Source organism: Ochotona curzoniae, unplaced genomic scaffold, assembly GCF_017591425.1.
Source record: "Ochotona curzoniae isolate NIBS_2020 unplaced genomic scaffold, NIBS_Ocur_1.0 contig_2688, whole genome shotgun sequence".
In the NCBI taxonomy this organism is placed as follows: domain Eukaryota; kingdom Metazoa; phylum Chordata; class Mammalia; order Lagomorpha; family Ochotonidae; genus Ochotona; species Ochotona curzoniae.
The window spans coordinates 397,221-417,303 of record NW_024465553.1 but is presented as its reverse complement, the minus strand read 5'-3'; the positions used below and the strand labels follow the sequence as shown (position 1 = coordinate 417,303).

Genomic DNA, 20,083 nt, shown 5'->3' with positions numbered 1-20,083 from the left:
CTGTTTTGTTACGCCCCAGGAAAACGGACAAGCAACACGTGGAGAACACGGAAATGCTACAGGGGGAGCCAAACCTCGTATAGCTCTTCCACAGAAGCAGCTGCCGGCTGACCGCACAGGGCAAGAGGGCCCCCCGAGCTGGCCCCCAAACCTCCTGTGGCTGAAAACCCAGCTCCTGGCCGGTGGCGACCAGAAGGGGAGCCAGGCCCAGCCCCTCCCTCAGTCACTGTGAAATGAACCAACGCGTCCACTTTGTTACATGAATTTAGTAAGATGATGTCACCGATCTTAAACAGCAGCCGTATCCTCAAAGGAGACAAACCTGTGGCTGAGGGTCAGGGCAGGGTGTCCATCTGGAGACCCAGACTGCGGCCCCTCTGCAGCAGCACCGGGCGACCCGGAACGGCAGTGCCCCAGTCCCATCTCGGCACCCATTGGGGCCAAGACACGGCCTCATGGGGACTTCAAGCGACAGCCACTGGCCACGGCCACAGAGCCGTGGCAGACAGGGACAGCCATCCCCGACATTCATAGAAAACAACCGAGAAAGATCTACAAAGTATAAAAACTGTAAAAATACACTGTAAGACACTGTACCGGCCCCACATACAACGTAGCTCTGAAGTCACCAACCCCAATTCCAGCGAGGTGGACACAGCTGGCAGCTCCGCTGGCTTCCACGGCCGGGACATGCCGGCAGCAGGGCCCAGGACTGGGTGGCCTTCACCGGGAACAGCCACCTGCCGGAGAGCAGCCGTGCTGGAAGGCTGGGCTGCCTCACGTCCCCACCAGGATCTCCACCACGTGCTCCAGGTCGCCCAGGTCCGGCCTGCAGCTGGAGCCTGCGGGCACGGTGCCAGTGGCCAGGCCCTCCAGCCCGTCACAGGAGCTGGCCTTGGGGCCGCCCATCATGCCTGTGAGCACCGTGTCCAGGTCATAGTAGGGGCTGTCCACATCCAACAGCTCCTCCACGCAGCCTGGGCTCTTGCTCTCCAGCGTCTCAAAGATGTGGTCCAGCGACTTCTGGAAGCCGCCTCTATTCTCCGGGGGGCTGCCCACACCCCAGCCGCTGCTCCCGGTGTCCCTGGGTGCCTGGGCCACGGTCCTGCCCAGGGATAGCTCAGCCATGGGGCCCTCCCCGCCCAGCTCCCTGGCTGGGCGGCACAGGATATCCGTGGAGACCAGGTGGTCGAGGGGGGCGCGGCCCAGGCCTGGGGGCGCTGGCACACACCACGAGCCATCACGGCCCATCTCGTCTCGGATCTGCCGCACGGTGTTGGCAATGAGCACCGAGCGGCACAGGTCGGGCTCCACCAGCATGTGGCACAGTTGCAGCTTGACCAGGGACATGTCAAGGAGTGACTGTCGCTGCAGACTGTAGGAAGGGATGGCCTCCTCGGGCTCCGCGCACTTTCTCTTCAGTCCCCGTGCAAACATGCTGTCCTGCGGGGACCAACAGAAACCAGTAAGCAAGCTGGAAGCTGCAGGGGACAGGCACCCTACCCTGCACACCTGCCCGCACAGTGCTCCCCCTGCACAGAGCCATCCTCAGCCCGCCCGCACAGTGCTCCCCCTGCAAGAGCCATCCTCAGCCCGCCCGCACAGTGCTCCCCCTGCACAGATAAAGGGACCAGGAGCAGGTGAAGTACATTCTCAAAGACCTAGCCTGGAATCCAACCAGAAGCCTCAGCGTGGGAGGCTGTGCAAGGAGCAGGGGTCTGTGGGCGGCACACACTGTGCCATCCAGTTGTGGAGACCCATCCACTGTGTGGATCCTGTCTGGTGGCACTCCCAAGTCAGATGGTTCTGACACACACTCAGACACCCCAGTGATTCTCATGGTCAGATGAACTTGCAGGACCTTCACACAGCCGAGGACATGCACACACACCCCACGCCACCCTGAGCCGCTGCTCCGGGGCTGCCTGCATCTCCCAGCTGTAGGAGCAGGCACCAGGCTGGGAGGCATTTCGGGGTGCCCAGAGGATGCAGGTAAAGAGGCCAGAACAGGCTCCCCCCTGCCAGCCCTACCCTTGCAGGTCCCCACATTCCTCCACACTCACCCTCACGGCTGGGACCTGACCTCCCGTGCTTTTCACAATGTCCTTTTACCATGGGGGGTCCAGCCCTGCACCCCAAAGAACTGGGAGCTTCCAGAGAGGAGGGGCTCATAGCAGGGCCAAAGGGCACATGTGGGACACCTGTGGGTGAGTGCTGGTGTGCAGCTGCCCGTCACCCCTACAGCACCTCCCAGGACAGCACCAGCACTCACCCACAGCACCCAGGAGCTGGGAGCCCCGACCTGCTTCCCACAGGACACCTGAATGGTGGCTCTGGCTCCAGAGCCAGGCAACAGGGCAGGGGGCAGCAAGGGGCAGCCAGGGGCTGGGCCTACTCTGGCGGCTTCGATCACTCTGCTATTACCTGTCCACAATCTGGCCAGGCTACCAACCTCACTTTCCCAATCTCCCTCTGACGGAGCCCTGTGTTACGGTGCGTCAAGCACAGAGGACTGTGTCTGCCTGTGCAGACGCTGAAGCGGGCACAGCCACTGACCGAGAGCCAGGCCAGCGCTCCATCCTCGTCCACTGTTGCTCCGCACGGCCACCTTCAGGTCAGCCCCAAACCAAGCCCCCGGGGTCACAGGTCCAGCTGGCTCGGGGGTCAGACCCTCCACTGGCTGGGAGCCCTGGGAGCGCAGGCTGGCCAAGGGGCGCACGGTCACCCATGGAGGCCGGCGGGCCAGCGCCAGGAAGCCAAGGCAGCCGACGGGGGGCTCTGACACAGGGAAAACCAAAACAGCCCCTGCACCCCGTGACTCCACTTCCCCCAACACCCCGGAGAGCCCCAGGGTGACGCCAACACACAGGAGGACGGAGACGGGTACACGGGGCAGGAGGACGGGGAGGACAGGCAGGGAAGGATGGAGAGGAGGACACGCGGGGAGGAGGACGGGAGGAGGACACGCAAGCAGGAAGACGGGCAGGACAGGCAGGGAAGGAGCACGAGGACGGAGGGAGGACACGCGGGGAGGAGGATGGAGGGAGGATACGCGGGGAGGAGGACGGAGGGAGGACACGCGGGGAGGAGGATGGAGGGAGGACACCCGGGGAGGAGGATGGAGGGAGGACACCCGGGGAGGAGGATGGAGGGAGGACACCCGGGGAGGAGGATGGAGGGAGGACACGCGGGGAGGAGGACGGAGGGAGGACACGCGGGGAGGAGGACAGCCGGGGAAGGAGGACGGGGAGGACACGCGGTCAGAACAGGGAGCACGGCCCCACGCACGGGAAGCACGGCGGCACGCGGGCACCTCAGCGCAGCCGCCGGCCGGGCCCTCCCGCTCTCACCTCGCCGCACGCAGTCCGCCGCCTTCCGCCGCCGCCGCGTCCGCCGAGGGAGGGCCCGGCCGCGCGGGGCGGGGCGCCAGTTGGCTCCTCGGGCCCACAAAGGGTCGCCATGGCGGCCGCCGCGCGCCGCGCACGCCGATTGGCCGAGCGCGGGGGCGGGGCCTCCAGTTTAAATCTGCTGGGGGCGGAGCCGCGGCGGCGCTAGTTCCCGCGCTGCGGCGCGGCCGTTGGGGACGTCACGTGCCCTCGCCGGCCCCGCCCCCAGGCCCCCAGGCCGCCTCGCGCGCGTGCCTGAGTGCGCCTGCGCCGGAGTTTCCCGGGCTGCGCGCGGGAGGGGCGGGCGGCCGGGACTCCCGCCGTGGGCGGAGCCCCCGTAGGGGCGGGGTTCACGCCCCGACACGTCAGGTGCGTGCCAGCCGGCCTTGCTTCCCAAGAACAAGTTTCCACGCAGTGTGCGTGCGCGACGGGCGAGTTCCGGCCCCGACGGTGGCCCCCATGCTGGCCTCATGCCGCCCCACGCCTTCCCACGTCGCCCCGACGCCTCCCCCCGCCCCACGCTCCCCCCTGCCCCCCCCACGCTCCCCCAGCCCCACGCTCCCCCCGCCCCACGCCTCCCCCACCCCCGCCCGCCCCACGCTCCCCCCCGCCCCCCGCCCCCCCCCCGCCCCACGCTCCCCCGCCCACGCTCCCCCCCCACGCCCCCCCCCGCCCCACGCCTCCCCCACCCCGCCCGCCCCACGCCTCCCCCGCCCCACGCTCCCCCCTGCCCCCCCACGCCCCCCCGCCCCACGCTCCCCCAGCCCCACGCTCCCCCCTGCCCCCCCACGCTCCCCCAGCCCCACGCTCCCCCCGCCCCACGCTCCCCCCGCCCCACGCCTCCCCCCTGCCCGTCCCTGGCCTCCCCCCTGCCCGTCCCTGGCCTCCCCTGTGCCCGTCCCTGGCCTCCCGTCCTCGCACGCCAGGGCGCCTTTGCGAGCAGGCCTGGGAGGACGGCCGGGACTTGGGGCTCCGGGGCTGCGGCCAGACGTGGCGGCCATCTGCCAGCGGATACGTGGTGGCCCCTCTCCGCCCGCCCTTCTGTGATGCGGACATTGGAGGGAGCAGAAGCGGACCCGCTTTGGGCGTGGACGGCAGGAAGCTCCCAGGAGAGGAGGCTGCGGCCCCGGACTCCATGCTGTGGTCGCCTTCCTTTGTTGGTCTTTCTCACTATGCCTTGAAAATAAATAAGCAGACCTTCAAATGGACAGTGCTGATGCAGCAGCCATAGCGCCCCTGCCCTTGACGCCAGCTTCTTGTAGGGATGCTGGTTCGAGTCCAGCCTGCCTCCTACACCTGGGAGTGCAGCCAGGACAGACCGAGGCCTTGGGCCCCTGCACCCTCATGGGAGATGTGGGTAGAGGCCCAGGCTCCTGCCTGTGGCCTGGCACTGTCCTGGATGCTGTGGCCCCCGGGGAGCATCCAGCAACCTCAAAGAAATAGGTCAGGTGGGGCCAGCTGGCCAAGGCTTTGCGTGGGCTACATTGCTGTCTGGGCCACGCTCTGCGTGAGCCCTGCACAGACCCCCAGCCTGACCGCAGAGCTGTGCCGCCGAGGCCAGTGTGGACTCAAACTGGCACGGGCCTTGCTCGTGCTGTAGTGCCGGGCTCTGCCCAGTCATCCTGGAGTCTGGAGTTTCTCAGAGGAGCCGGGGGTTAGGATCACCACTCCGTGTCACTTCCCTGTCTGAGTGGGCAGCCTGTGCTGGCCTCTGCTGCTCAGCTCACACCCCCAGCTGTCCGCCAGCACCGCTGGCCTCTGCGGTTCCCATGGCCAGCATGTGGGCATTGCAGTGTGTGCCAGCTCAACTCAGAGGCTGTGACAGGCCCCAAATGGGGAACCATGGGGGACATTTGTAAAGGGAGGCCCAGCACTGGGGGCAGCAGCCAGCAAGCCCAGCTCCTGGGTGCAGGGTCCAGTCGGGCTGCTCACAGCTGACCCCAGGGGCTGTTGGAGAATTGGGGGGGCACCGCAAGAGTTGGCACTGGGTACCCAGAGAGCTTCCCCCCCATACCTGGGGTCTCTGGTCAGATCCCTCACCCAGCACACTTCCCCTCTGGATTCGCCCACTTCACTGCCCGGTGGTCTGAAGTCCAGGGCCCCACTGTGATCCCAGGCATGGGGAGGGGTGGGCTGAGGCAGGGTGGGTCTCACTCATGCAAGAATACCAGCCCTGGGCAGGAGGCAGGGCAGGAGGCGGGGCAGGAGGCGGGGCAGGGCCATCACAGCTAAAAAGGCATTTGTGGTTTTATTTCTTTTTTTTTTTTTTTTTAAGATTTATTTTTATTATTTTTTTATTGGAAAGGCAGATATACAGAGAGGAGAGACAGAGAGGAAGATCTTCCATCCGATGATTCACTCCCCAAGTGAGCGCAACGGCCCGATGCTATGCTGATCCGAAGCCAGGAGCCTCTTCCGGGTCTCCCACGCGGGTGCAGGGTCCCAAAGCTTTTGGGCCGTCCTCGACTGCTTTCCTGGGCCATAGACAGGGAGCTGGAAGGGAAGCGGGGCTGCCGGGATAGAACCGGCGCCCATATGGGATCCCAGGCGTGCAAGGCGAGGACCTTAACCACTGCGCCACCGCGCTGGGCCCGTAGCTTTATTTCTGACCTGACCAGGAGACTCACCTGGGGGGAGGGAGTGAGGTGGGAAAGGCTAGCCCCTGAGGGAAAGTACGGGCCAACAGCTGCATTTCATAAATGGAGACCCTGAGGCAGTCATGCCCTGGCCTGGACAAGGCTCCTGGGAGCTAGGGTGGCCCACATCAGCCAGCTATGGGGACGGAGGGAGATCTCCACTCCGTGTCACTTCCCTGTCTGAGTGGGCAGCCTGTGCTGGCCTCTGCTGCTCAGCTCACACCCCCAGCTGTCCGCCAGCACCGCTGGCCTCTGCGGTTCCCATGGCCAGCATGTGGGCATTGCAGTGTGTGCCAGCTCAGCCCAGAGCCCATGCCAGGCCCCAAGTGGGGCTTTAGGATGTAATACCACAGCCAGACCCCTGCACAGTCCATGCAGACCCCACTACATCCCCAGGCCCAGCTGCAGCAAGAGGGAACCGGGCTAGACTGCAGGCCTCCATGTCACCCTGGCGCAGTGTCAGCTGCCACACGGAGGACCCCCGATGGAGCAGCTCAAGGCAGGGAACATCTGTTACTGGGCTGCAAGGACACCCGTGCTGTCCTCCTGCCCCTGGTATGCTTGGCCGAGCCAGACCCTTCCACCAGCCTGTGCAGGGCTCATGTGCTGGCCCCCGCCATACCCAACTCTGGCCCTGGGGGACTCTGGTGCCTGGGGCAGTCCTTGGCAGGAGTGGCAGGCAAGCGTGTGTCCTCTGAGTCCCTGGAGCTGGTGAGCCTGACAACATCCACCTTGGCTGACCACTTCCTCCAGCCACTGTGGATGCGGGACACTTCCTGGCGTGAGTGCTCTGTGGCCAGCACGTAGATGATGGGGTCAGCCACGCTGTTGACCGTGGCCAGGCACAGGAAGCCCACGGAGATGCTGTAGAAGCTGGCCTCGAAGGCGCACACGGCGTCACGGTCCCCGTGGTAGTAGGAGAAAGCAGCGGCTTTGAGCAGCAGCACCAGGTGGTAAGGCGCAAAGCAGAACAGGAAGATGAGCGTGACAGCAGCAGCCGAGCGCCGCACCTTGGCCTTCTGGGCAGCGGTCAGACCCGGGCTGCGGCCAACGCTCCTCAGGATGCGGTGGTTGGTGTAGGCGATGATGGCGAGGGGCACGGCAAAGCCCATGCTGAACCGCGCATAGTGGAAGGCGGCGATGGTGGCGCTCATGCGCAGTGGCTCGAAGCAGGCACCAGCCTCCTCCTCCTCCATCTGGAACACAGGGTAGTGCACCAGCCCCACGAGGACAAAGATGGCGGCGGAGACTAACATGGCGGTCCTCTGGTGGCGGCGGCCGCGGCTCTCCAGGGCGTACACCACGGCCACGAAACGCTCGCAGGACACGCAGCACAGGAAGAGGATGCTGAGGTAGATGTTGCAGAAGAAAATGTAGGCTGTGGCCCGGCAGGCACGCAGGCCTAGCGTCCAGCGGTGCCCGTTCTGGATGTAGAAGATCCAGAGCGGCAGCGTGCCCAAGTAGAGCAGCTCGCACAGCGCCAGGCACAGCAGGTACACGGCCAGCACGTTACCCTGCAGCACCTGCAGCAGCGTGAGCCATGCTGTGAGGCAGTTGGCGGGCAGGCCCAGCGCGCACACCACACTGTACACCAGCACCAGCACCACCCGGCTCTCCTCAAAGGATGCATTGCAGTGCTCGGCGGAGGGGCCCTGGCCGGCCACGGGGATGGAGGCGGTCACGGGGGTGGCATTCCCTGTGGGGCAACACTAGGCTGAGGCTGGGAGCCCAGGCAGGGCCCAGGAGGGTGACCGGAGACTCCAGCCTGGACAAGCTCCAGGTCAGGGGAAGCCACACTGTCCTCCACGTGGCTGTGCCACCTCACACCCCAGCCATGCCCCTTCCTCACTGGCACCTCTCACGGGGGGCTCAGGGCAGCCCCTGCTGTGCCATCAGGCTGGACGGAGCTCCCGTGGGCACTCGACCTGCACCTTAGCACCTGCTGGTCCAGTGGCTAAGGTGCCTGGAGGAGAGAGCTGACGCAGGCAGAAGGGAGGCCGTACACCTTCATGTGCGACTGAGCCCCCTGCCTGTGCCTTCCCTTCACAGCCAGTTCTCCTGGTGGGGGCAGGTGGGCTCATGTCTGCTCCCTACCCTGCCCCCACAGCAGGCAAGGCTGCGGTCAACCAGGTCCGCATGGTACAGGGCAAGCACTGGGGCCACTACCTGCCCTGAGTTCGGGCTGGCACGGGCTGGACGACGGTACCTGATGGCACGTGGGGTGGGAGGGTCTCTCACCTGACATGACTGGGTTCACACACAGCCACTCGGGCCTGAGGTGCGCAGTCTGCGGAGGTCGCACGTGGCTCTAAAGGTAGAGATGGTGCTGTGGAAAACAGCCTGAAGGCAACTCACTCATTGCATATGGCGGCGGCAGCGGCTGAGCGGGTTGGCATGTTCCCTGACCAGGAAATGACAACAGTGCCTTCAGCCCTTCAGGATTCCCCGCAGCGTGTCAGAAGCCACTGGCAGCACCCCATGGAGACCCACTGCGACGGAGCAGAGAGTGGCCCAGGGCCTGGTCAGGGCAGGTGTGGGCTGCAGCGGCTGTGACACCAGGCACCACCAGGTGCCTGGCTCTGAGCCCGAGTCTGCTTTCCTCCATAGCCTGGGAGGGCGGCTGAGGCCTTGCGCAGCCGGGGGAGACCGCACCGGAGCTCCTGGCTCCTTGGGCGGCAGTATCTATTGCTCTCCTATTCGGTCAGCAGGTTTGAGCCTCGCTGAGCGGAAGGTGCTTCCCTGTGAACACTGACCAACAGTCCCCGGAGACTGACATGAGCAGGGAACCAGGAGTGGGCGCTGCCGCTGTGACACAGCAGCCAAAGGCATTGGCCCATCCTGCTAGATGTGTGTCAGGGTGAGGTGACAGCCCGGGAGCCACTGCCAGTGAGTGCGGCTTGGCTGGAGGGGGTGGTCCCTGCTTCCTTCCCTAACAGGGTCCCATTACAGAGGGTCTGCGGGAAGGGAGCCCTCCGGGCCCACCCTGAAGCACTATGGCCCAGGCACCAGGAGCACCCTGGCCAGCTTAGGCCTCTGGCTGAGTCCTGGAGGTCAGCCCAGAGCTTCCCAGCACAGGTGTCCTTGCCAACTGTGGGTGAAGCTAGTAGGGCCCTGGGGGCTCTGGCTGACCTGCTGGGGAAGGCTTCTGTGCACCCACCTTCCCTTCCCATGTTCCCACAGCCTGGGGCAAAGTGAGCCTTTCACAGCCAGGCCCCCTGTGGCCCCAATGCACACGCGCCCTGGGGCCGCTTGCCCTGTTTGGCCAGTTCTGGGTCTCAGCCATGGCCTGTCAGAAAAGTGGGGGTGTCCAGCAGTAGGCCCTGGCTCCTCTGCCAGGACACAGCTGTGTAGCCAGGGCCTACTGCTGTTCAGCCCTACTCAGCAGGCATTCCGCTTCAGGTCACTCCCGGCCCCTTCTGGGCTTTCCCTTCAGCCCTGCTCCCCAGCCTGGCGGCCTCCCAGGTCACAGGCTTCTTCGGGAGCCTCTGCCCTGGGGTGGGAGGGGCTGGCCAGCCGGCATGGTCCACAGGCTCAGGATTGGGGCGCAGATGCCGGGCACCGTAGCAGCACAGAACTGCCAAGATCCTCCAGGACAGCCCACAGCCTCCTCAGGCTGTGCCCTGGGATGACTGCTGGCCGTGGAGCAGCTGGATGGACGGGTCCTGGGGGGCGGTCACTCAGGCGCTTCCAGACGCAAGCCCCCACCCAGCTGATGCCCACTGTGTTTCCAGAAAGCTGGAGGTCCTCTGGAGTTGCCCTGCTGTCCATGGGAGCTGCCTGCACACCTCCACAGACCTAGGGGTAGGGGCATAGGGTAGCCTCCCAGCTGCTGCCCCAGTCCTGTGGCCTGGGCAGTCCTGTGGCCTGGGCAGCTGGCTGTCCCTGTAACCCTTGGCTCCCTGCTACAGAGAAGCTCACACGACCATCTGCACAGCCGTTGTCCCTGGGGATTCAGCACCAGGCCCACCCTCCCGCCTGCCAGCATGGGCCTCCTGGGCTGTCAACGCTGTCGGTGAGCCCCAGGGCGGGGTGGCCACCCACCAGCTCCTCGACACCCACTCCCCGTGTCCTCACCAGCTCCCACCCTCGGGGTTCCTGGTCCCCCCAGACCAAGGAAAGCACCCTTTCTGTTTCACTTAGGATGTTTATTTAGTGTGGGGTGGGCTGACCCCTCCCTCTTGGCACAGCGTGTGGCACTCCCTAGCCTGGCTCCATGCTGCCCACTGTGGGCACTGCACAAGGCCGGGGTGCAGCTGGGCCTTGGGCCTCAACGCATGGCCAGGCTAGCCACAGCCTACCCCACCTTGTGCCCCACTAGCCTTCCTCCCTGGGCGGGCCCTGGAGGGGCAACCAGGAAGTGTGCACGCCCCCACATCACACCCAGGAACTGATCAAGAGCCTGAGCACCTGGCAGGCTGTGAACCAGTGATGGTGGGGCCCAGCTGGGACCCTGACCCCCAAACCCTCCTTAACGCCCCCACCCCCTCTCCCAGCTCCTGCGCTGGGGGTGGTGGGCCCTTGCCCCTCTCCTCATGTGTGGTCACTTGCACCCTGTTTTGTCTCGGGGGGACCCAGATCAGAAGCCCCCAGCCAAGTCCCCACCTGGACACCACCAGGTCACCTGTGCCCACCGACGCAGCCTCCTGGCCCCAGCGCCTGCCACCCGCCCCGACTTACCTGGCGCCCAGCCTGACAGCACCAGACTTCAGGAAGTAGCTAGGATCTGGAACGCCCCTAACCACAGAGGCAGGCAGTGGGGGCTGGCCAAGGCCCTGTTCTCGATTCAGATGACGTGTCTTCCTGGGGGGAGGGGGGACAGGGAATCTTCAGGCTCACTTCTCCCTCCGCGGGGGGCCTTCCCTGAGGCCCTGGGGTCCCTACAGTGGCTGGGGAAAGCTTTCCTATGTGGGCCTGGGAGGCATGTGGAGTGGGCACCAGGGCCCCACCCAGCCTTGGAGGAACCAGCTCCTGGGTCTGCAGACAGGCTGTTGGGCCACCCTGTGCCTCGTGGCTGCCCCCATCCCCTGCCCTAACCCTGCCCAGCCCATCCTGGGAGCAGGCCCCTGGACACCACACCCACTCCAACTGCCCCTTGACCCAGCGGCCACATCTGCAGTTGAGCAGGGAGCCAGTGATCGCCACCTGTCCTCAGCGGGCTCTTCTCCACTGGGCTGAGGCTGCAGGCGGGTGGTGCCGCTTCCTCTGCTGAGGCCCTGGGCAGGGCTGGCCCAGAGCTGGCTGCAGCCAGCAGTGCCCTGGAGGGCACCACAAGCACGCTTCCTGTATACAGCAGGACCAGGCTGGGTGGAAAGAGGATGCAGGCAGGAGTGGGGTGTCTTGCATCCGGGACCCCAACCTGGGCGGGCAGGTGTCACCTGGAGGGGCCGCTCCCTTGGCACTGCATGGCCTGTGCATGACCGGCATGCAAGCCGGCTTCCTCTTGACCCCAGGGAGCACGCACTCAGCCTCCCCCAGCAGCTCCCCCACCCCGCCGCCTGTTTCTGGACCCGCGGGCGGGGGCGCCCATGTCCTGGTGGGCCTTGCCATGCTGTGTCCCAGAGGATGTGACAGGTGAGGCCCCTGGGGGTCCTGACCCCTCGCCTTGGCACCTCCCGAGGAGAGGGGTCAGGCCAGGCAGGAAGGGGAAGTGGGTACCGAGATGGGGCTCCTGGTGCTCGGGGTGTCAGCCAGGGGCAGTCAGTATCACTGGGGCTGGGGTTGCGGGCCTAGGCCACAGAGGCCCTGAGTGCAGTGAGGGCTGTGGTTCCCACAGAGCGTGGGGCCTCTTACCCCCCAGGCTAAGACCCAGATGCCCAGCTTCCTTGCTCCCTTGTGGGGTAGGCAGCTACTTACTTCAGAGTCACCAACTTGGGAGACACTCCCCCCCACACACCTAGGTGCTCCCTCTGCCCATCTGTAACCTGAGAGGGGGCAGTATTGGGTTGTTCTGTAACCACACCCCTCGCAAGCCCCTATAAAGGCCATGATAGGGAGGGGCTCACTCTGTTGGACGTGTGCACTCCGACCCTTGGCCTCCCCAGACTCCAAGGACAGGGAGCCCCTGAGTGTGGCCCTGTGTTTCTGTAGTCCTCATCCTCTGGTCACTGCTGGAGCAGGACAGTGAAGCTATTAATGCTAAGATGCTTTGTATTTCTAATGTGTGTACTATCAAGAGTTCCAGGAGGTCCTGGTACAGTAGCCTAACGGCTAAAGTCCTCGCTTTGCATGTGCCAGGATCCCATATGAGAGCCAGTTCTAATCCCAGCTGCTCTACGTCCCATCCAGCTCCCTGCCTGTGGCCTGGGAAAGCAGTCGAGGACAGCCCAAAGCCTTGGGACCCTGCACCCGGGTGGGGGACCCAGAAAAGGATCTGGGCTCTTGGCTTTGGATCAGCGCAGCTCTGGTAGTTGCGGCCGCTTGGGGAGTGAGTCATTGGACGGAAGATCTTCCTCTCTCTCTTCCTCTCTGTACATCTGCCTTTCCAATAAAAATTATAATAAAAAAAATCTTAAAAAAAAAAAAAGTTCCAGGAGAGTCAGGCCAGCAGTAGTGGGGTGTGGGCAGAGAGGCGGGGGAGGTGAGTGCAGCTGAGCGTGCCCAGGCTGTTCCCTAAGCCCCTCAGAGACACGCGTGCCCAGGCTGTTCCCTAAGCCCCTCAGAGACAAGCGTGCCCAGGCTGTTCCCTAAGCCCCTCAGAGACACGCTGGGACGTAGGTCTTCAGTTAATCAGATAAACTTCGGGGTAATGACCAGTTGTTTTTTTCTCGGGGCTTTGATTCAGACTGAATTGCCATATGGATTTGTCATTTGCTAATTTTTAGTTATCACCCAGCTTGGTTAATAAAGACTCCTTAATGCATCCTAGATTTGTCTGGCATGATCTCGCCCACACCCTGCCACACCCCGGGCTGGCCCCAACCAAGGATGGAGAGGAAGAGGGGGCACATAGCCTGCCCCCAGAGACTTCCTGGGGTCCCGGGGCCCCAGCACCTGTCCCCGCAGCCCACCCATGGCCCAGCTGGCCCGTGGCCCCTGTCGCCCCTGGTCCCTCCCCCTCCTTCCCTCCCTAGTGAGTGCCTGGGGGTGGGGGGAATTCCACCCCCAGTTTACTAAGAACTGTGACGGTGACAATTCTGTGCTCCGGAGGCCGAGGCTTTGGAAGGCTCAAAATGGGGACAAGGGACCTGAGCAAGTGGAATTCCTGGGCAGTCCCCGGCACATGCTGCCCCACGGGTTGCCCTGCCCCACGGGTGGCCCTGCCCCACGGGTGGCCCTGCCCCCCACGGGTGGCCCTGCCTCACGGGTGGCCCTGCCCCACCCTCCCTGCGGACCTCTGGTGCGTGCTCATTTTTTACATATTGATTGATTGATCTGAAAGGCAGAGTTATGGGGGAAGGGGAGGGCCAGACTGGAGCCAGGGATTTCTTCTGGGTCTCCCAAATGGCCCATCTTCTACTGCCTTCCCCAGGGCCTCAGCGGGGAATGGATGGGAAGCAGAGCAGCCAGGACTTGAACTGCTAGCCCGTCCTCTGCATTTCTGTTCCAGCTGCCTCCTGTCCATTTGCCCCTTTGCCCCAGTGCCCCCCATGCCTGGCTTCCTGGGCCTGTCTTGTACCCGGGTCTCACAGGCTACGCCCCAAGCCCATTACTGCCAGCCAGTGCAGGGTGGAGTGCTGGGCTGTTTTGGGGGTGGGTAGGGCTCAGAAGTCAGCAAAGCGGATGTTGGGCAGTGTGCCAGCGCCCACGGCCACCCTGGGCCTGCTTGCCAGGCCCTTCAGCCCATGGCGGAGAGTGCCAGGTCCGTAGGGACCCAGGAGGGTGCCCCCACCTCCACCCCAGGTGCTAGCAGGGTTCCAGGCAGCTTTTCTCCCAGCTCCCTCACTCAGGACGGAGCTCTGCTTCCTGCTCTGGGGGGAGACCAGGAATGACACAAGGAGCTGGGGAGGGGGCTGCAGACGGGGGAACTGAGCTCCCTTTGTTCCTGGAGAGTGAGAACAGAGGTGCCCTGGGCTGCACACCCCACCCCCACCTCCGTTCTCTCTTACTAGAGGGGAACCTCGCCTCTCACTGCTGTGTCCAGGAACCCTGATGCGTCACCAATCGGCCTCGCTAGGCTGAACCGGAAGCCTCAGACTCTGCCGAGGCCGCACGTGGGTGGAGGGATCCGGGCTTGAGCCTTCCCCCACACCCCTGCGGCCTCCCAGAGGCAGCCTGAGCCGCAGCAGGGCTTGGCAACACAGGGACTGGACCCAGGCATTGGACAGTCAGCTGGTGGGACGGTGAGGCGGACAGCCCGGGGCCCCTAGAACCACAGATTCTATCCTAGTGTCCACTCTGGGCATGGGCCAGCTGAGCCGTCTACGAGCAGGTGCCGTGGGCAGGTGCCCAGGGAAGATGGGGGTCTTGGAGGCTGTGCCCAGCCCCAAACCCTTCTGGCTGATGTGTCCTGTGCCCAGGACCAGCCCTACTGGACAGAGGATGGTCACTACCCCCTGTCCCCACCTTTGCAGGACATGCCGAGGTGCTGGGGCTGGGAAAGGCGCTGGCGAGGCTGGCGGAGCCCTGGCCCCTCTACGACTGCCAGGCTAGCCTGGTCAGGACGGATCCAGACACTGGGTTGCCCTGCCCCCCGGTGGCCGTGACCGGTCCTGCACTTGCCAGGGCAGCCCAACACTAGGGTCCTCCCACCAGCCCCTGTGCCTGAGGCCGCTGGTGCGGCTGGGGGCAGCAGGGGTGGGGACGGGAGGCCCCGGCCCTGGCGCTCCAGCCCTTCTCCCAGAACTGTGCTGCCCGCTTGCAGTGACCCCACTCGTCACGGCCTCACTGGGCAGACTGACCGCTGCCCCAGGCACCTGACCTGCGGGCAGCACCCCCCAGGGGTCCAGGCCGGCTGTCTGTCTGCCTGGCTCAGTGAGCTCTCTGGGGGGCGCTGGCCGCTATCCCTCATGGCGAGAGCAGGCTGGAGCACGCTGTGGTCCTGTGCTGGGACCCCCTCCCAACTTTCCCCGCAGACCCCGCCCTCCTGTGGCCCCGGGGACAAACCCAGCCTGGGCAGGTGTCGCCATGCTCCTGGCCTGCCTTGCCATGTGGGGCCCAGGCACCCGGAATGTGGCTTTGGGTTCCGCGCCTTGGGGCCAGGGATTCCTGTCTCCGTGGGCGCCGGCTGGCGGCTGCTCCTGCCCTTTGATCTGCCAACCACTGGCGGGCGGTGCCCGGGGCGCCCCCTGCGCTGCTCCTGGGCCCCGGGACTGTCTGTGGCTGAGAGTCCCCGAGGCTGGACAGGAGGCAGGAGGTAGTCGCGACCGTCGCCAGCAACAGCACGCGCCGCAGCCCGGGGAGTGTGGGACAGGCAGGTCGGCCCTGAGCAGACACTGGTAGTGTCCGGGTACCTCTGGCCACACTGACCTGCCTGCACGCTTGTCCTCCGGTGGGGACCCCCTGCGGGGATTTCACCTCCAGGAGCCCCTGCTTCTTGGCAAATCAGAGCCAGGGGAGGGACAGGTAGAGGGACCCTCCATGCCTGGCCCCCCTCCCCAGATGCTGCAGACCTTTCAGCTCCCCTGTGACCCCCAGGTCAGCCTAAGCTGGCAGCTCCTCCAGCCCCCACCCCATGCTGGGTCTCCACAGGCTTCCTGGCTGGGTCCAGGCCCCAGCCATCCTCAGGCCTGCCGGCATGGTGTGTATCCCCTTGGTTACAGGGAGGCCTCTCCAACCCCTACAGGATGAGATGCCCCCAGAGCCAGGGCCTAGCAGCAGCCTGAGGGTCTTCAACTACACTAAGTACAGGGCAAGCTGACACTACTCCCTGCTGGGTCCAGCATGTGTGTGCCCCTGCACATGTGTGTGCCCCCATGCTTATACACAGAGGGAGCAGCTTGGCTGGGCACATGGCACCAAGCACGCCCCTACATGCCCTGGTATTCCAGGCCCCAGGGTCTGGAGAGGACCTGGGCAGGCCTGGTCAGCACCCTGCATCCCCTGGACTCGGGCCACAGGGAGCTGAGCTCGAAAGAGCTGCTGGGCTCACACCCCTTCCACCAAGCTTGCAGGACAAGGGGGTGGGGATTTCTGTGCCTACCACACAAACCCAGCTTAAGGATGCTAGGGGGCAGTGCCCTGAGGGATGCCGGGTCCTGGGGGTAATGCCTGAGGGGTGCTGGATGCTGTGAATTGGTGCCCTGAGGGGTGCTGGGGGTGGTACCCAGTGTGCCTAGTGCTGGCTGGCCGGCGCCCAGGGCGGTCCTGCCCACAGCTCACCAGCACCCCCTGGTCTCCAAAGCCACAGAAATTTGGGCAGCAGAACTAGCAGACCTCTGTGAGGGCAAGCCGGCCTCAGCGCAAGCGCCCTGCACTCCTCATGCAACCCTCGGGCACCTGGTAGCATGCCACCAGTGATGCCCTCCCTAGGGTGCTCAGCCTCGCTGAGCTCCCATGCCAACCACGGGGCCTGGGCGTGAGCTGCCATGATCTCTGTGTGAGCCAGTACCCACCAGATGGATGGCTGATCCAAGCCTGGGGTGCTGGTGCCCCGTCCATCCCCACGTCACACATGAACACCTCTCAGGCTCTCCACATGGGCACGTCTGCCAATGACACACCACCAATGAGTGACTGCAGGCAGCGCTGGCAGGAGAGAAGCTGTGGGATGTTCTTTGACCTGCTGGCAGATGTGTGCTGGGGCACCCTGTGCCTTGAAGGAAGCCCCTGCAGCTTCTAGAAGTGCCAAACCAGGAATTGCCCAGCAGGCAGCGATGTCTCCCCAAGGACCGAGAAATAACACTTGTCCCAAGCTTGCCCCTGAATGTTCACAGCTGGAAGCGGCTGGAACGGCTGGTGAGCTTACAAGGTGAAGGCCAGCACATGGCGCCTGCAGCTGGGGCACCAGGCCAGTTTCAGCTGCTCCACGGGCTCCAGCTCCCTGACTTGCTCCTGGGAGGAAGTAGAGCAGGGTCTGAGTCCTCGGGGCCCGCCCCGTAGTGTAGAGAATCTGACGGAGATCTGGCCCCTGGCCATGTGGGAAGTGAACCAGCAGATGGAAGAAACCATCACTGTCCAACCCATCGTGTGTGTGTGCCGAGCTGGCCAGTCTGCAGGGACGGGAGCTGACAGCATGGTTACCAGGGGCTGGGGGTGTGACATGCAGTGACCACAGATGGGCCAGGTTTGGGGAGGTCCGTGCTACCTGGATGGGGCACATGAGAGATGGCTAACATGCAGACCTAGGGAGAGCTGGAGGTGTGCACAGGACAACTCATGAGTGACTGGGGGGCGGGGTGCAGAAAAACAGAGAGGAGAGACAGAGGGAGAAGGAGAGGGAGAGAGGAGAGAGGCAGGCACAGAGACAGGGGAGAGAGACGAAGAGTGAAACAGAGGGAGAGAGAAACAGAGAGAAGGAGAGACAGAGGGAGAAGAAAGAGACAGAGAGAAACTCTGAGGGAGAAAGACACGTGAGACAGACACACGGAGAGACTAGAGGCAGAGGCACTGTGTGCTCTTGGCTGTGCTGTGCTCAGGGTGGTGAGTGCCATCTCCACTCTGCCAGGGCTGCCCACGTGGACACAGCTCACGTGGACACAGCTCCTGGTTACCACGACTCCAGCTGCCAGCCTGGGCAAATGCTGGCCCAGGCTTGTGGGGCTGGTCAGGCCAGGCACATGCAGCTGGGGTGCGGAAGAAGCACCCTAGTTCTGTGGGGAGCAGGACACTCAGCGCGCAGCCTGTGGCAGTTCCAGACCCCATAGGTGCCCACACAGGCAGAGCAGCAGGATCCTGCATCCTGGCTATGCACAGACTGGGCAAGAGGTCCACGTGTGACCGACTCCCTGGGCCACACGCTAAACATGCAGAGCCGGGGCCTTGCATCTTGCATGTAAATGCTGCAGAGAGACAAAAGCTGTGAACTCAGCCTGTGCCTGCCCCCAGGACAGGCTAGAACTGGGAGAAAGTTCTGTGCATTGGGTCCAGAAGGCCCCCGGAGCCACCAGGTCAGAGGCCTGAGCCATGTGCTGCTCATGTCTGCGCCAGCACCACTCAAACTCAGGCTGGGGCTCTGGGCAGCCTGCAGCACGATGAGACAGCACCCGCCATGGCTGCTCGGGACACCTCCATCCGGGGTGGAGAGCACAGCTCCTCCACTCCTGAGAGTGTGCAGGTTCCTGCATCCGCTCCAGGTTTGGGAAGTGAACAGAAGTGCGCCTTGCTCCACCCATCGCTTTTCACATAAATAAATGAATCTTGAAGAAAGAAAGTCATGGGGCCAGTGTGATGGTTCAGTTGGCTAATCCTCCACCTTCAAGTGCCAGCATCCATGAGTGCTGGTTCTTGTCCCGGCTGCTCCACTTCCCGTCCAGTTCCCTGCTTGTGGCCTGGGAAAGCAGTAAGGTTGACCCAAGTGCTTAGGACCCTGCACCCATGTGGGAGACCCAGAAGAGGCTCCTGGTTCCTGGCTTCGGATCAACTTAGCTCCTGTCATTGTGGCCATTTGGGGAGAGAACCAGCAGGTGGAAGATATTTCTGTCTCTCCTCTCTGTAAATCTGCCCCTCCAATAAAAGTACATCAATTAACAAACAGACTCTAAACTTTCTGAAGATTCACAAAGTTTGAGTGTGGCCTACTTATCCAGAAGTCTTTAATTAGAGTAAGAATTTAAGAGTAATAACTAGAGCAGAGCAAGCAGCAACGGCACAAAAATTATTTCAAGTGTGTTATTCTCACTTCTGGAATCTTCTATTTAATATTCTCAGACGAGGGTGACCAAGGGCAGCAGAAGCCTTAGACAGTGCTTCGGGACAGCTGTGCAGTGCTGGTGTGCTCCCATCTCCAGCAGCAGCCTTCACCTGGCCCTGCTCTGCCCATGTCCCTGCGTGCCTGTGGACCATGACCTGGGTCTCGGGACTGAGCAGCACGGTGCTCAGTGCCACCCTCCAGGCCCAGGGTGCCCTGGAGCCTCTGCCTCCACCCTCCGGATCACTCCATGGGCAAAGGGCACCGCTCACACTGGGATGTTTCCCTAGCAGCCCCCCACTCCCAGCCCAGGCACTTAGATGAGAGCTTCTGCACGGCTAGAGCTGCTCTCATAACCCCCACCCTCCATTCCAGGCACCAAACTGCCCAACCTGCAGGGATTAATGGGCCTGGGCGCCTGGGTGCCTGTGTGGCCTCCTCGCGCTGCCCCCACTGGGGCTGGTTTCCTCGGAGACATGGCAGCCCGTGCTGTCGCCAGGCAAAGCAGCAGCTGCTGCAGTCCCCCGGGCCTTTGCCCGGAAAGCAGCCATGGCCCTGGAGGTGGGGGAGGCGCTTCCCCGCAGTCCTCGTGGGCTAGGTGAGGTGGGTGCAGGTCAGGCAGGGTGGAGCCAGCACTGGTCCTGCTCCCACAAGGGGACCAAGTGGGGACAGTGTGACCTATCCCTCCTCCCCCGGAGCCCAGGAGTGGCCACCATGCCATGAGTCTGCATCCGACACCCACCTCCGGAGCCCTCCCGGAGTCCAGCCACCCCAAAGTTTACCCTGCCTCCAGGCCCCTCCCACCAGCTGCCTCCCTCACTGCCCTGCTCCAAGTTCCTAGGGCCAGAGGACCTGACCCTGTCATCCACCCGGGCTGTGGTTGAGAGCAGGGCCAAGGGCCTGGTGCCCTGAGGAGTCCTGTAAGAGCTCACCCAGCACCTGGGGAGGGCATGCCCTTGTGGCACAGCTCCCAAATATGGTGCCCCAAAGGGACCAGGCTGGCCAGCAGCAGTGGGAGAGCAGAAACAATTGCCCCAAATGGCCCGAGCTCCCACCTCCCCACCCTGGAAACTGTCAGGCCAGGAGCAGCGTACCCTGGGGGCTCTTTGCATGCCCACCAGGTGGGGACAGGGTGGGGACACAGCTGGCCACAGGGCCTGTACCTCTGCCCAGAATCCTCATGGCCTCGGAGGGCAGGGCCGGCGTGGCAGGAAGAGGCAGGAGGGCAGGAACCCGAACCTGGTCAACACTCCCCAGTGACCACCAGCCAGGACCCCCGAGGGAAGACTGGTTGGGGAGACCAGGGAGAATGGAAGGCAGGATTGTGGGGGCCGGCA

General features: G+C 64.0%; 2 protein-coding genes across 3 annotated transcripts; both read right to left on the bottom strand.

Annotated features, from left to right (window-relative positions):
* Nucleotides 1-226: 226 nt before the first annotated feature.
* On the bottom strand, nucleotides 227-8,344 carry CDCA4 (cell division cycle associated 4). Of its 2 annotated transcripts, none has more exons than XM_040974982.1 (2): nucleotides 8,261-8,344; nucleotides 227-1,443 (listed from the first exon to the last, which is right to left on the bottom strand). In XM_040974982.1, the coding sequence occupies exon 2, from the start codon at nucleotides 1,435-1,437 to the stop codon at nucleotides 778-780; it is 660 nt and encodes a 219-aa protein (XP_040830916.1). In that variant the 5' UTR covers nucleotides 1,438-1,443; nucleotides 8,261-8,344; the 3' UTR covers nucleotides 227-777. The 2 variants fall into 2 exon arrangements, with proteins under 2 accessions (XP_040830916.1, XP_040830914.1); XM_040974980.1 differs by lacking the exon at nucleotides 8,261-8,344 and adding an exon at nucleotides 3,351-3,555.
* On the bottom strand, nucleotides 5,989-8,315 carry GPR132 (G protein-coupled receptor 132). Its single transcript, XM_040974979.1, has 2 exons — nucleotides 8,261-8,315; nucleotides 5,989-7,718 (listed from the first exon to the last, which is right to left on the bottom strand). Exons 1-2 carry the CDS (start codon nucleotides 8,265-8,267, stop codon nucleotides 6,622-6,624), a joined length of 1,104 nt encoding a protein of 367 aa, XP_040830913.1. The 5' UTR covers nucleotides 8,268-8,315; the 3' UTR covers nucleotides 5,989-6,621.
* Nucleotides 8,345-20,083: the final 11,739 nt, after the last annotated feature.